At 40.9% G+C, this 15,724-nt stretch overlaps 1 protein-coding gene across 1 annotated transcript in view; it reads left to right on the top strand.

Annotated features, from left to right (window-relative positions):
* Positions 1–6,682: 6,682 nt before the first annotated feature.
* Positions 6,683–15,724, top strand: part of HACD2 (3-hydroxyacyl-CoA dehydratase 2) — a 114,280-nt gene continuing 105,238 nt past the window's right edge. The window contains exons 1-2 of the mRNA XM_021692498.1: positions 6,683–6,837; positions 9,471–9,588. Of these exons, the coding sequence (XP_021548173.1) occupies positions 6,683–6,837; positions 9,471–9,588 (273 nt within the window). The remainder of the gene's footprint in view (positions 6,838–9,470; positions 9,589–15,724) is intronic.

The raw sequence follows: 15,724 nt of genomic DNA, 5'->3' as shown, positions 1-15,724 counted from the left end.
AAAAAGCTTCTGCATAGCAAAAGAAACAATCAACTAAAAGACAACTTATTGAATGGGAGAAGATATTTGCAAATGACATATCTGATAAAGGGTTAGTACCTAAAATATGTAAAGAACTTATACAATTCAACACACAAAAAAATCCAATTAAAAAATGGGCAGAAGACATGCACAGACATTTCTCCAAAGAAGACATACAGCTGGCCAACAGACACAAGAAAAGATTCTCAACATCACTAATCATCAGGGAAATGCAAATCAAAACCACAATGAGGTATCACCTCACATCTGTCAGAATGGCTAAAATCAGTAACACAAGAAACAAGTGTTGGCAAGGATGTGGAGAAAAAGGAACCCTTGTGCACCGTTGGTGTGAATGCAAGTTGGTGCGAAAGCCACCACTGTGGAAAACAGTATGGAGGTTCCTCAAAAAAATTAAAAATAGAAATACCATTTGATCCAGTAATTCTGCTGCTGGGTATTTACCCAAGAATATGAAAACACTAATTCAAAAAGATATATGCAGCCCTATGTGTATTGCAGCATTACTATGGATAAAGAACATGTGGGGTGTGCGTGTGTAATGGAATATTACTCAACCATAAAAAAGAACTAAATGTTGCCACTTGCAAGAACATGGATGGAGCTAACTGAAATAAGTCAGTCAGAGAAAAATACCATATGATTTCACTCATATGAGGAATTTAAGAAACAAAATATAGGAACTAAGGGGGAAAAAAAGAGACAAACCAAAAAATAGACTCTTCTATAGAGAACAAACTCATGGTTACCAGAGGGGAGGTGGGGGAGGTGGGTGAAGTAGGTGATGGGGATTAAGACTACACTTACCATGATGAGCAGTGAGTAATGCATAGAATTGTTGAATTACTATTTTGTACACCTGAAACTAATATAACACTGTATGTTAACTACACTGGAATTAATTTTTTTAAAAAAAGAGAGAGAGAGAGAATGGTACACTACAAGGCAGAAGGAAGAAAAAGCCTGGCTGCCTTTCAATTCAATGACTGTGCACAATGTCTTGTCCCCAGTGAAAACATGGCCCAGTGAATTCCACAGATCTTAACTACTCATATTTCTTTTTCCTCCTTCCTGTGGGGGCCATATGTGTTTATTGCTCATAGTCCCTGTGATAGATGTCTTCCATTTCTGGCCATCCAGTTCTAAACACACTATTTGGAGGGAATTTCAAGAAGCTCAAGTGTAGGCAAATAGCCCCTTACCCAGGAATAAAGTCTCTAGAATTTGGGCATGTGACCCTCCAATCAGATGCTTCTAAGACCCTGACCCCGTAGTAACACAGAGAAGCAAATGGCAGTTTTGAATCTTTCAGGGGTAGTAAAGGAAACAGTAATGGCAGCATTCAATGTCCAGGGGTAGCCAGGCCAATGACAGCTGGATAACCACCAAATTCTTCCTGTGTATTGATCTGGTCTCTCTTTTTGGCTGCCTAATTTCCCATGGCTTCTTGTCCATGTTCCAAACCTCATTCATCAGCTTTTCCATTAATTTTATGAGCTATCCACTGACCTTACCATACGTTCCTTTCTCTCTAATTAACCTAAGTTGGTCTCCATTGTGTAGGAACCTGGAAATGATTAGTACATTCCCCTTTGTGTAGAAGTCGCCTTTTCTATGAAGATAAAAAGATGAGGGAGAGGGTTGCCTCCTAATCAATTGCCCCTAAGTCAGGTGGCCAACTCTAATCCAGAAGAATCCATTATTGTGACTTTGGTGGTAATCATTTCTTTGCTTTTCTTTATAGTTTTACCACCTATGTATATATCTCCCCACAAAATGTAGTTTCATTTAGCTTGATTTTGAACTTCAGTTGAATCATACTGTATACATTCTTTTGTGCTTACTTCTTTCACTCAATATTATGTTTATGGGATTCATCCAAGTTGTCAAGTAGAGCTCCAATTTGTTCATCTGCATGGCTGTAAGGTAACCCACTGTAAGAACATCTCAGGACTTATTTATTTATTCCACTGTGTGTAAGATGTTGTGTTGTATCAGTGTGGGGCTATAATAAACAAAACTGCTTTGAATATTCTGGTATATGTATTCTAAGGGCATTCAAGGGCATCTACTTGGCAGTAGAATATCAATCATGGGTTATGTGTACCTTTGACTTTCCTAGATAATGCCAAACCATTTTCTGAAGTGAACACACCAACACCACCAGCAGGCTTCAGGAGTTTCTGCTGCACGATGTTCTCGCCAACAACTGGTGGTGTCAAACTGTTTCATTTTAGCCACCCTGGAGGATGGCTCATAGTATCTCACTGCAGTTATAATTTTCATTTCCCTGATTAACAGTGAAGTTGAGGATATTTGCATATGTTTATTGGTCATATTTTTTCTTTGGTAAAGTCCCTATTTAAGTCTTTTGCCCATTTTTTTCAAGTTTTCATATGTTGTGAAGGCTAGTCCTTTATTAATTATGTGTGTGGTAAATATAGTCTCCCACTCTGTACTTTGTGGGGTTTTCTGTTAATTTTATGCTATCTTTTGATGAACAGAAGTTCTTTATTTTAATCTTATCAAATGTATCAGTCTTTTCATTTATAGTTGGTACTTTCTTTTTTTTTTTTAAGATTTTATTTTTATTTATTTGACAGAGAGAGGCACAGTGAGAGAAGGAACACAAGCAGAGGGAGTGGGAGAGGGAGAAGCAGGCTTCCCGCCGAGCAGGGAGCCCGATGTGGGGCTCGATCCCAGGACCTTGGGATCATGACCTGAGCCGAAGGCAGACGCTTAACGACTGAGCCACCCAGGCGCCCCTATAGTTGGTACTTTCTATATCTTGTTTTAAAATTCTCTACCTTTGAAGTCATAAAGATATTCTCCTATATTACTTTCTAAAAGCTTTAAATGTTGTCTTTCACATTAAGCCTAGAAATGATTTTTGTGTGTGCTGTGAGGAAGGGAATTTTTTTTCCCATATGGATATCCAACTGTCCCAGCAGCATTTATTGAAAAGCCCATCTTTTCTCTACAGCATCTCTATCATACACAAAGTGTCTATATATGTTTGGGTCTATTCTTAGACTCTCTATTCTGCTCCATCAGCCTATTTGCCATTCCTATACTAATACTATACTGTCTTATTTACTATAATATACAATAATTCTTGATCTATTATAGATCAAATTCTCCCAATATCTTGACAAATTTTGGACCTTTACACTTCTATGTAAAATTTTAATTTCTTTATCAAGTTCCACAAAAACTAAAATGAACAAACAACAACCACCTGATGAAATTCTGATTTGCGATCACATGCAATTTATAAATTAATTTAGGGAGAACTATCACCTTTACCATATGGAGTCTTTCAATTAATATCTTGTAACAGCACTCCAACCAGTTTTAAGGATTAACTTACTTCAAGCTTATGCACTTCTTGCTTGCTGACCTAAGTCCCTTGGCAGAACTAACTTACTTTCCTTGAGTTTTGCAGACCACTGGCCTTGAGGAGTGAAGGACAAAACTTTGCCAGAAGATAAGGCCTGATTACGTTCTAAAGCAGCTACCGCTGATGCCAGCAAGTCTGTTCAGGGTCATGTTGACATAGAACTAACTGCCTGGGCACCTGCTTCTCCTGCAGATAGCCTCCCTCCCTTTTCTCATGCCTTCTCCTTTAAATCCCTCCAGCTTCGCCTAGACAGTGATGAATAGTCTTTGAGATGTTACGCCACCATCTTCCCAGTTTGCCGGATTCCTGAGTAAAGTAAATCTTCCTCTCCCACCATCACTTGTCTCAAGTATTGATTTTCAAGTGCCAAGCAGCTGAACCTGAGTTCAGAACCAGTTCTCTGTCCGGTAACAAACTCAGGATCCCTCCACTTATTTTAGGTCTTCCTTAATGTCACTCAATAATGTTTTGTTCTCTACATAGAATTGGAATATTAGCACACAGGCCATGTAATTATGTACACATGTTTAAAATTCTTACGTTTTCCTGATGAACAGAATCTTTCATCATGATTATCTCTAGTAATGCTTTTTGATTGATATTGATAGAGATGTATTAGCTGTAGTTTCCAATTGCTGCTGTTACAAATTTCCACAAGCTTAGTGGCTTAAAACAATACAAATATATTATTTTACAATTCTGTAGGTCAGAAGTCTGATACAGGTCTCACTGGGCTAAAATCAGATATTGGCAAGGCTGCATTCCTTGCTAGAGAGAAAATCCATTTCCTTGTTTTCCAGATTCTAGAAGCCCCTTGCCTCCTCTTCAAAGCCCGAAACATTGCATCTCTTTGCCTTTTTCTACAGTCACTTCCCCTTTTGACTGATTCTTTTTCTGCCTCCCTCTTGTGATTACATTGAGCCCACTCAGATAATCCAAGCTAATCTCTATATCGCAAACTCCTTGATTTAATCACACCTGCAGAATCCCTTTGGCCAAGGAAAATAACACCTTAATCTAAGTGTTTGTGTCCCCCCAAAATTCACATGTTGAAACCCTGATCCCTAACATCCTGGTACTTCGAGATGGGGCCTTTGGGATGTGATTAGAAATGGGATTAGGACCCTTATAAAAGAGGCCCTAGAAATCTCCCTCAGTTAGTCTTTCAGTCCTAGTCCTGGTACTAGTGGTTGCCCTAAGAGAAATCCTGGCTTTGGCTTTTGCTAACTGATCACTGTTCTAATTTCAATTTACTGTTCTTAACCATCACCAACAGAAGCCCTCTCCCCACTTCCAGTTCCCACTTTGGAGATCCCTTACTTTCCTGCAAACTTAATAATGGTTTAAAAATAACATCATTTTTTCTCAAGTCTTTGGGGGTTTTCTTGCTTGTCTTTTTTTTGGGGGGCAATGGAATGTGGTAGACTGTATAATGGCCCCCCCACAGGTCCCTATTCTAATCCCCAGTATGTTACTTATATGGCAAAAGGGGCTGGGCAGGTGTGATGAAGTTAAGGCTCTTGCTATGGGGAAATTTATCCCAGAATATCTGGTTGAACCCAATGTAATCACAAAGGTTGGTTGTTATAAGAAAGCAGGTGGAAATTCAGAGAGGGCAAATTGAAGTGATGCAACTTGTGAGCCAAGGAATGCCAGCAACTTCTAGAAGCTGGAGGAAGTAAGGAATGGATTCTCCCTTGGAGCCTCCAGAAGGAACAGTTTTGCCTGCACCTGGTCTAAATCTAACTGATTACTCAACCTCTCCACTTGGATGTCTAATGTAAATTTCAAATTCAACACGTAAAAAACAAAATTCCTGATTTCTGCTTTCAAAATACTTTCTTCTACAATTCAGTTCTTCTAAGTTGCTCACAATGTCTCCTTTACCACATACTCCACAAATCTTATCAGCTCTTTTAAAATATGTCCAGAATTCAATGAGGTTTCCATCATCTCAATCACAACCACTCTGGCCTAAACCAACACTATGGCCTGGATTACTGCAATAACTTCCTAACTGATAACGCCTTTCACCAACTAATATATTTATTTTCCACCAGCTCCCTCTATATGGTCTCTGGGAGAACACTTTGTCTCTCATTCAGTGCCAGGAACCCCAGTGCAACCTCACAGACGGTCCACTTCCTAGAATGGATAAATATTTTATACCACTACGTATACAGCAATTCGTTTAAGAGGTCTGTGCGAAAATTACCTGCAGGACCGTTTTACAAATTAAAAAAAAACAAACACACACACACCAGAACAAAGCAGTTAATGAGAGAGAGGGGTCAGCTGGCTGAGGCAGTTTCCATAAGCCTTCCCTGTTTACCTCAGCTGACAGGTTTTCCGTTTAAGCCAATACTCTTTTGACCACTGTGGGTGGAAAGTTTCTCGCTCCACTCGCACCTCATCCTTAGCTGACCGCCTAATCACCAAGACCTCGTCCTGCCTTGGCAACAGGTGAGCCCACGTGGCTTCGGGCTGGAAGATGCACTTGAACCTTCCAGACCCTCACAAACGACACTGGATCCTGGACCACACGTACGACTTTAATCAGACAGAAAAAGGGGCACACGTCTCATTTACCTTCTCCACTGTACTAGTAACTTCAAATTTAAAAGCCAGGGAAGAAACCTTCTAAGACTGAACCTTCAACCTGGCTGCTGGTGCAGGAGCCGAGAGCACCCGCTAGAAAGCATAATCCTCGCCGGACTCCGGGGTTGATGGGAAGCGATATCGGCGTCTAGTACCCTGACCCAAAATGGCAGGTTATTCGATCACGCGAATAGCGATAAAGCTAGAGCCACTGGAAGAAGTAAGATGAGAAGGGAGAACGAAAGCAGCATTTTATTGCTCCATCATGAAGGCAGAGTTTATAAGGAGAAAAAAAGTCAAGGACGACGAAGCACCCAAGTGTTAGGAACTGCGGGACTACCGAGGTAGGCGAAAGGCGACTCTGACCTAATCCAACATGGCGCCAGAGAGTATAACCCGGAGCGGAAAGAGGCGGTGATTACCGTGATCCAAGATGGCGCTGGCATTTGAAGCAAGCCGAGAGGCGGGGAGCGCCAGGAGTGTCTTTGCCCTCTTTCAAGATGGCGGCCGCCGTGGGCGCTGTCTCTGGCTCCGCCCCGCGGCCTCGGCCCCGCCTCTCCCTCGTCCCTCCCTCCGCCCCCTCGCAGTGCCTTGTCCGGGCGGTGGTGTTCGCGCAAGGAGAGCGTGCTCTGGGGACTTGACATGGCGGCAGCGGCGGCTACTGCGGCGACGAAGGGGAATGGGGGCGGGGGGGTCCGGGCCGGGGCCGGGGAAGCTGGCGGCGCGCGGAAAAAGAAGGGTCCAGGGCCTCTGGCCACGGCGTATCTGGTCATCTACAACGTGGTGATGACGGCGGGGTGAGGCCGGGACTCGGGGAGGCGGGGAGCAAGCCGGGCCGGGAAGGGGGCTTTGCGGCCGGGCCCGCGCGCAGGGCAGCCCGGGCGGCGGGTGTCAGGGTCCGGGCTCCGGGGCACTGAGGGCAGCCTCGTCGGCCCAGGTGCCTGCCCGGGACTCCCGCCTGGGCGAGGGGCCGAGCAAGTTCTCAGGCTGGGTGTGCCCGAGCTGGAGTTCTCGAGCTCCAGGGCGGCACTGGGAAAGCCGCCCTGGCGCTGGTCCCAAGGGCCTTGGGAGGACGGGTGGGCTGGTCAGGGGTCAGTCCGCGGGGGGTGCGGCGTGCCGGCTCTCCTGCTCTCCTGCAGCGCCGAGGAGAGCGCCGAGGAGAGCCCCGGCGGCAAGTCATGAATGCGAGCCATTTCCCTCAAGGGGAGTGGAGGGAGCTGTGGCTGCAGTGACCATTAAATATTTAGGCGGCTGTTTTCAAAATCCAGACTGAGCTTTAATCTGAAAGGTAATGAAAAAGCGTTTAAAGTTTTTGACCAGTGACATAAGCAGAGCTGTGCTTTAAATGAGTTGAGACTTTCTAGAATGGATTGGGGTAGGGAAGGTGGAAGGCAGAGTTATTGGGGATGAGGGGAATATACCCTCTAAACAGGTTTTACCTCCTCTTGTTTCTCCCTCATTTTAGTCCATCCCTTGTCACAGCAGGTTTTTAGTTCTAGTTCTGACACTACCTGTGTGACCTTGGATAAATCACTTTGCTTTTCTTGTCCTCCGTTTTTCATCTGTAAAACTAAAGAGTTTGGATTAGGTGATCTCCAGGGTTCCTCCAGTTCTTTGATCCCATAGTTTTGGTGCTGAGGATCACAGGATCAGACTATTTGTTTTGTTTTGTTTTTAAGATTTTATTTTTAGGTAATCTCTACACCCAGTGTGGGGCTCCAGCGTACAACCCAGAGATCAGTAGTTGCTTGCTCTAACGACTGAGCCAGCCAGGTGCCCCTGTTGTGTATTTTTGAATTGTATTCATCTGTATAAGATTTTCCCTAACATTTTATTATGAAAATTTTCAAAGATGCAGAAAAGTTTAAAGAACTGTAGGGTAAACTTCTAGTTTTATTTATTTTTAAAATAGGTACTACATTGGCAGGTGCATAATTCAAAATATACCCAGGAGCATACTGTGAAACTCTTCCCTCTCACCCTTCCCTTCCACCCAGAACCCCTCCCCGGAGGTGCTAATTTTGTGATTCCCTCAGATGCTGATGAAAGCAAATATGTACACACACTCCCTTTTTAACACAAATGCTAATGTCACATTAGCATTTCAGCACCTTGCATTCTTCACACACATATATAGGGAGGATTGTAGACTTGATTGCTTCATTAGAAATGGCTGGTGTTGAAACAGGTTCAGAGAGGTTGTGACTTTCTTGACTAGCTTGAGATCACTGAACTTGTTAGTAATAGATCTGGGCCTAGAGCCTATTTCTCTTGATTCACAGGCCAGTGGAGAAATAATACAGATACAAGTTTTTTTATTGCATAAATGGTCAGAGAGTGATTTTTAAAAGAACATTTCAGGAGTTTGTACTTGTAGGCAAGGCCATTAACAAGAGCGTTGGACTGGAGAGAGATTTTAAGGTACACTGGGGAAGAAAGAAAGAAGCCTTTATTCCTGGGTGATGGAGGATGGGGAGTGGTGTCTTAAGCCAAGAAAAGAAATTGGGATTTTGAGAAGAAAGTAGTCTTTTTTTTTTTTTTTGGTAGGTTGCTAATGCTGGGACAGTTATACCATTAAGGAATTCATTTCTTTTACAAATTCTTATTTGACATCTTTGATAGTTTCTGGAAATAACATAGACCATATATCCCATTGCCTAGTTAGGATTGTACATTTATTTAGGTGAATCTATTACTGCTTTCAAGGAGACATACCTTAATAATAAAGGTCCATTTGTTTCACCATGGAACTTAACAAAAAATTACAGGGCCTGAGAAATTCATTTTTGAGAAGGACAGAACAGAAATGTAACATTCTCAGTGATAGGCCTAAGTGTTTCCCTGTTTTGTGTTTTGTATTGATCTGGCCTTTTTTTACTGAATTGATTTTGGGAAATTCGGCTAAAAAATCTTTCTTTCTTTAAAAAACCAACCTTTTCTTATTTCATTCGCAATTTTAAAAGAGTAGGGTATGGGTGTGTTTCTGTGAGATACTTGTGAAAACAGGTTAAAACATCTTTCCTCCACCCTATTATTATTACAGACCCTTTGACTGCACAGACCATTTAAAATTTTCCTTTAACAGCTTTTTTCTCTTGTCTTAGATTTCTGGCACTTAATTTAGCTGCTCAAGGACCAATTTAGCTTATTCTCTTCATTTTGGCCTTGTTCTCAACAGGCAAGTTTGCCAAAAAGCTGAGCTCCAGATGGGTGAGGTGCCACTGTGTTTTTGCAGAGCAGAGCACTCTTGGTTGGGTGCTGTTGGTGCAACATTTCTGTGCATTACAGCTTGGCATTTGAGGGCCATAGTTGATAAATCCGGGCTACTAATTCTTGAGGTCACCTTTAGCAATACCTGTTGTTGCCAAATTTTGTTACAGTCCTACTTACCTTTTTTTTTCCTGATTGCTCTTTTTCCTCTTTCTCATAGGTGGCTGGTTATAGCAGTTGGTCTGGTCAGAGCATACCTGGCTAAGGGTAGCTATCATAGCCTTTATTATTCCATTGAAAAGCCTTTGAAATTCTTCCAAACTGGAGCCTTACTGGAGGTAGGTCCTGAGATTTGTTGTTCTTATTGGTTTCTATTGTTAAAAATTTGAAAACTTGCCTCATAGCATACTATAATGTTGATGACTAGATTATCTTTTTGTCAGTCTAGATAAGGTAAAATCTCATTTAATTTCTATTACTTGGAATATATTTCACATTCAGCTTCTATTGAAAATCAAATGAAACAAGCTTAAAATAGGATTTTTTTTTAAATTCTAGGGAAATTGTAGGAAAGTGTTAGCAAATTCAGATACTTTCAGCAGCCAGCTTATAATGGAAACAGTGAAGCTGGTGAGTGTAGGATGTCAGACATGGTAGATACAAGAAACAGTAGAGCCTATCTACATGCATCAAAAAATTTTTCTTAAATAAACGTTCATTAGTTTCCCTGTATTAAGAGTAACATATCTAGACCTGTCTCCTGAGGTCAGTATATGTTAGCATTTTTGAGTTGCAAGTGACAAAGTATTTTGAACAAAAAAGGAATTTACTGGCTTTATAGTTGATAAAGATTGATAAAGGGTTAACTTACCAAATCAAAGAAACCAGCTCAGGAATGAGACCCAAGGATTTGACATTGCCAGACTCTTTCCATCTCTCATCTCTGTTTATGTCTATTTCTCTTTGAATGTTGGTCTTAGGCTCTCCTACTGCAGACTGCCTTCTCCATATGGTAGGAAAGGGGGGAGGAGTTATTTTTCTCAGCATCTGTGTCACAGTTCTAGGGAAGGGTTCTGATTGGCCTTACTTAGACCAGTCACCCTTGCCTGTGATGTGAGATAGTTGATTAGCCGGGTCTAGGACATATGCCCATCCTTCTGGCCAAGGGACTATAGGCTTTGTTAATGGAAAAGGAGGAATTGGGTAGCCTTGGGCACACAGAATCAATAGGTACTATAGTTCATAATGGTAAAAAACCTGCAGGTTGCAGCAAAAATCTGGTGTTCGGGTTCATTTCACTTAGCCTCCAGGGCAAGCCCATCATGACATTTGGAAGGGTATTACCTTTTACCTCTAGGAAATGACATGTAACACCTTAACCTCTCACCTTCACATTTGAAACAGAAAGTTGTAGTTTTCCTTTTTTCGTTTTTCTCTCAGAAAGCAGAGGTTTCAAAACTGTCCATACTTACACATTTTAGGCAGATGGTATGGGGAGGTGAGCTTCCAGCTGCGAATCGAGGACCCATATTCTAACTATGCTGGTCTTATCAATTCTGTGAATTTGAGCAAGTCATTTATCTCTAGTCCACCCTTTCTTCTCATCTGTGAAATAATGAGGTTAAAGTAGATTTCCAAAGCCCCTTCCTGCCTGATGGGAGGAAGTCTGAGAAAACTTCAGCAAATCCTTGTGTGGGCCATTTGTTAAACTTAGAGTTTTGAATTTTTTTTTGGAAGGTGCCAATAGTAAGTAAATAGTACTTTGCCTCTCAGAGCTTTGGCCAGCACAATTCTCTCCAGCTATAGAGAAGCAAGTTTGGGGCCAGGCCTTGAGAAACTGCCCCAGTGCTTGACATGGTACGCAGTTGTACCTGATAGGAATTCTTCAGTGATTTAAAGGGGTTCTATCTCTCTAAGCCTTTGTAATATTAGAAGTATAATTTTTTAAATTTCAGTATGTCTTAGGGAAGGTAGTGACATTAATATGATTTACAAAATCCACTCAGGAACCAAATCTTAACACTTTGAAGGATTAGCCCAATTATCCCTATAGAATTTTTAACAGGGATTTAAGAAAACATTTTGGATTTTTGGTTTTATCTCTGTTATCCCCACTCAGAACCAATTAGGTGACAAATACTGGATTTGATTTTGGGAAAAGGACTTTGCAAAATGAAGTGAGGACTCCCAGGAATAGCAGGGAATTAGCTTTGCAGTTGTCAGTCATGGCAATAGACCCCTCAGCCTGGGGCAAGAGAGCAGACTTACGAAAACTGCATCTCCTGAGTTGTCCGTTAAGGAAGATTTCATGCCTCTGCAACCTGTATCATATAATAATTACATGTGCACAGTGTCGTTGAATTACAGATTAGTTATCCTTCTGGGAATTATTCATGTTTGACAGTATATCTTGTTTGCAAGAGGAGAAAAGGAGAGAATGATTCCAGGGAGGTTATTCATTTATGTCTTTGTATGTTCAGTGTCATTATACCTTTTTTTTATTGAAGTATAATTAACAGTGTTAATAGTTTAAGGTGTGAAATATAATAATTCAGCAGTTCTTTACATTACTCAGTGCTCATCAAGATAAGTGTACTCTTTTTTTTTTTTTTTAAGATTTTATTTATTTATTTGAGAGAGAGAATGAGATAGAGAGAGAGCATGAGAGGGGGGAGGGTCAGAGGGAGAAGCAGACTCCCCGCTGAGCAGGGAGCCTGATGCGGGACTCGATCCCGGGACTCCAGGATCATGACCTGAGCCGAAGGCAGTCGCTTAGCCAACTGAGCCACCCAGGCGCCCGAGATAAGTGTACTCTTAATCTCCTTTATCTGTTTCACCATCTCCTGCCACCACTAGTTTTTATTTTGTATTTAAGAGTCTTTTGGGTTTTTTTTTTATTTCCCAACATTCTGTGTCTTTGATTTGTATTTTCTGTCTTTTTTGCATTTTTTTTTGCCTTGTTTTAAATTACAATTCTAATACAATTAACATACAATGTTGTATTAGTTTCAGGTGTACAGTATAATAGTTCAACAATTCTGTATAGTACTTAGTACTCATCATGATAAGTGTGCTCTTAATCCCCATCATAACCACCGGTTTGTTCTCTACAGATAAAAGTATGTTTTTTTATTTGTCTTTTTTTTCTTTGTTTGGTTTCTTAAATCCCATGTATGAATGAAATCCTATGGTACTTATCTTTCTCTGACTTAGTTCACTTAGCATAATACTCTAGAATCATCCATGTTGTTGCAGATGGCAAGATTTCTTTTTTATGGCTGAGTAATATTCTGTTTATGTGTGTGTGTGTGTATGTCACATCATTTTATATGTATACCACTATAAATGAGGTTACTTGTATTTCTGTATGCTGAATTTTTTTTTTTAGGATTTTATTTACTTATTTATTTGAGAGCACGAGGACATGAGCTAGGGGAGGGGCAGAGGGACAGGGAGAGGGACAAGCAGACTCCCTGCTGAGCGCAGAGCCTGATGAGGAGCTTGATTCCAGGACCCTGAGATCATGACCTGAGCCGAAGTCAGACACTTAATGGACTGAGCCACCCAGGCACCCCTGAATGTTATTTGTTAGTAGGTTTTGTGGGAGTTTGCTTAAAAAACAAATAGAGATTACTTGTTTGCAAGAAACTTCAAATTTTCTTAGGAAAATGTAACACTGTGCTTTTCAAAAGATTTAACATTTACCAGGCAAGCGCAAATGGGATGGATTAGTATAATAAAATAGGTGATTCCACTTCTGAGGAAATTAATGTTTTGCAAAATGGGTGCAAAGATATACTGAGTCAGTGATACGATAATATAGCTTTTTTATAATGTGGACACAAATCCTAATTTTTTTTTACAGACTCATTGGAGAATGTCTTGAGTGTATTTTATAGATAATTTTGCAAGTTACTCCACAGGTGATCATTTGATTAAGTATGTATTTGAGTTGTTGTAATGTGTGCAATGGAGGTTGAGCCCTTGCTAATAAAGAGCTTAAAATCTTATTGGGTAGATGATTATACTAGGGCTCTTGGCTGGAGATTACAGAAACCTCCTTAACCAACTTGAACAGTAAGGGGACTTTAGTATAAGTTTATAGGATGTCCCATGGAGTCCAAGGACAGGGATGCATACTGCAGGGAACTCAGGGATTCCTGCTCCATCTCTTAGCTCTGCTGTTCTCAGTTTCTTTGTCTCTGATTCTTTCTTCTCTTCTGGCACACTGGTTTTTTTGGTTTCTTAGTCTACATGGCAAAAAATGGTAATAGCCAAAGCTCCTGAGATTTACTCCTACAATCAAGAGATCAGCTAGTTGGAAATAGAATCCTATTCCCAATTCCACATTTCCAGTGAAGGGCCTAATTTGTCGATCTTAAATCAGGTTCTCATTCCTGCACCAGTCACCTGGTAGACAGGAGCAAGATCACATTAACCATATAGAAGTTGGAGGGAAGGGGTAATGTCTAGAAAAAGGGGTACTAGGTGGAAAGCCCAGTAGGTATTTATCAAAGTACTGAAACGCAATACAACCAACATCATAAGGTACAAAGTGATTTGTAAATTGACAGAAAATAAAATATACTGATAATCTTGTAAGCCAAGAGGTGAATGTATGAATAAATATGGTGTGTCTTGAGTTGAATCTTGAGTAATCTTGAAAGCTAATTCACATAGGTAGCAAAAAATATATTTTTAAAATGTCATTCATGGATGAACAAATTTCCATACCATAAAGTTAGTGAATTACTGATACATGTTATGACACAAATGAATCTTGAAAACATTGTGTTATGTGAAAGAAGCCGGACATAAAGCACTACACACTGTACGATTCTATTTATGTGAAATGTCCAGAGAGGCAAATCCATAGAGACAGAAAGTAGATTAGTGGTTGCCAGCAGCTGTGGGGAGGAGAGAATGGGGAGTGACTGCTAAAGGGTACAGGGTTTCTTCTTAAGATGATGTCAGTATTCTGGAATTAGTGGTGATGATTACAACCTTGCAAACAAACTAAAGACCACTGAATTGTACACTTTAAATGGGTGACTTTAGTGGTATCTAAATTACATCTCAGTTTTTAAAAAATTCTTCTATAATGAGCTGTGGATAAGTTTTCTTCATTTTTTTTTTTAATCTGTGATATTCATTGATAAGGATAAGTTATCTTTCCAGCTTTGTTAGAGTTGAGTTAAAGATTAGAATTTAGTAGGGATACCTGGGTGGCTCAGTTGGTTAAGCGTCTGCTTTTGGCTCAGGTCATGATCCCAGAGTCCTGGGATCGAGCCCCTCATCGGGCTCCTTGCTTGGTGAGGAGCCTGCTTTTCCCTCTGCCTCTGCTGCTCCCCCTACGTGTGCTCACTCTCTTTCGCTCTCTCTCTCTCTGACAAATAAATAAAATCTTTAAAAGAAAAAAAAGATTAGAATTTAGTAGATTGATGATATATTATGACAGTTTAAAATTATTTCTGAGAGGGGCATCTGGGTGGCTCAGTCAGTTGAGGGTCCAACTCTTGATTTTGGCTCAGGTCATGATCTCAGGGTCGTGGGATCGAGCCCCACATTGGACTCCATGCTCAGCGGGGGAGTCTACTTGAGATTCTCTCTTTCCCTCTCCCTCTGCTTCTCCCCCCACCCCTGCTCTCTCGCTGTCTCTCTAAAATAAATAAATAAATCTTAAAAAGAAAAAAAATTATTTCTGAGAGAATCTGGATTTAGTTAACATAAGACTGTAATTATAGCAAAGACACTTTAAATACTCATGATTGGATATGCCTCAGTGAGCGGCACTGTGATTCCGTGGTTTAAGGACTGCTCTGCAAAGACGTTAATTGTTGAGACTGATACAGACCATCTTCAACATACGTACATTGCTATATATCTCACTTAACTAACCAGTGTCTAGCTGGGAATGCCTACTGGACCGCAGGAATTCCCTTTCCTTCCCATTCTCTTCCAGATCCTTCTATCATTTAGAACTCCCTCACCTACAAAAAGAAAGGGGAAAACGCCCCAGTCTTATTTGTGATCTTTTGCTAGAATTGGTCTGGAGATGGGTCTGCAGTGGCAGAACTGGTTCCAGAGAAGCAGTGGAGGAGAGTAGACAGCTTTTGTTGTATCTTCTTACCCCACTACCCCTTTCCAAGCCCTGTCTCTGTAATCTGCTCTCATTGTGCCTCACCTCACAACTCTTTTCAGACCCTTTAATGACATAATCAGGAAGATGATTTTGAGTATTTCTCTAAAATATGGCAAAATGTTAAGAACTTGTAGTGTCCTTAAGAAGGAGGGGGCTCCCATCTTGTCTCCCTGCCGGTTTTTCTGTGTTTGCCTCCAATACTAGATGACTTTTTTCTATGGAGATATTAGGAGGTTAATTTCTGTGGCATTATTAATACGATAGTATGCTTGAGGCACATCATTGGTCAAATTTACTTTTGTGTACTTATCTGGGGACATGACGACCCTCTT

This window comes from Neomonachus schauinslandi, chromosome 1 (assembly GCF_002201575.2).
Source record: "Neomonachus schauinslandi chromosome 1, ASM220157v2, whole genome shotgun sequence".
In the NCBI taxonomy this organism is placed as follows: domain Eukaryota; kingdom Metazoa; phylum Chordata; class Mammalia; order Carnivora; family Phocidae; genus Neomonachus; species Neomonachus schauinslandi.
This window is presented reverse-complemented; position numbering and strand designations above follow the sequence as displayed.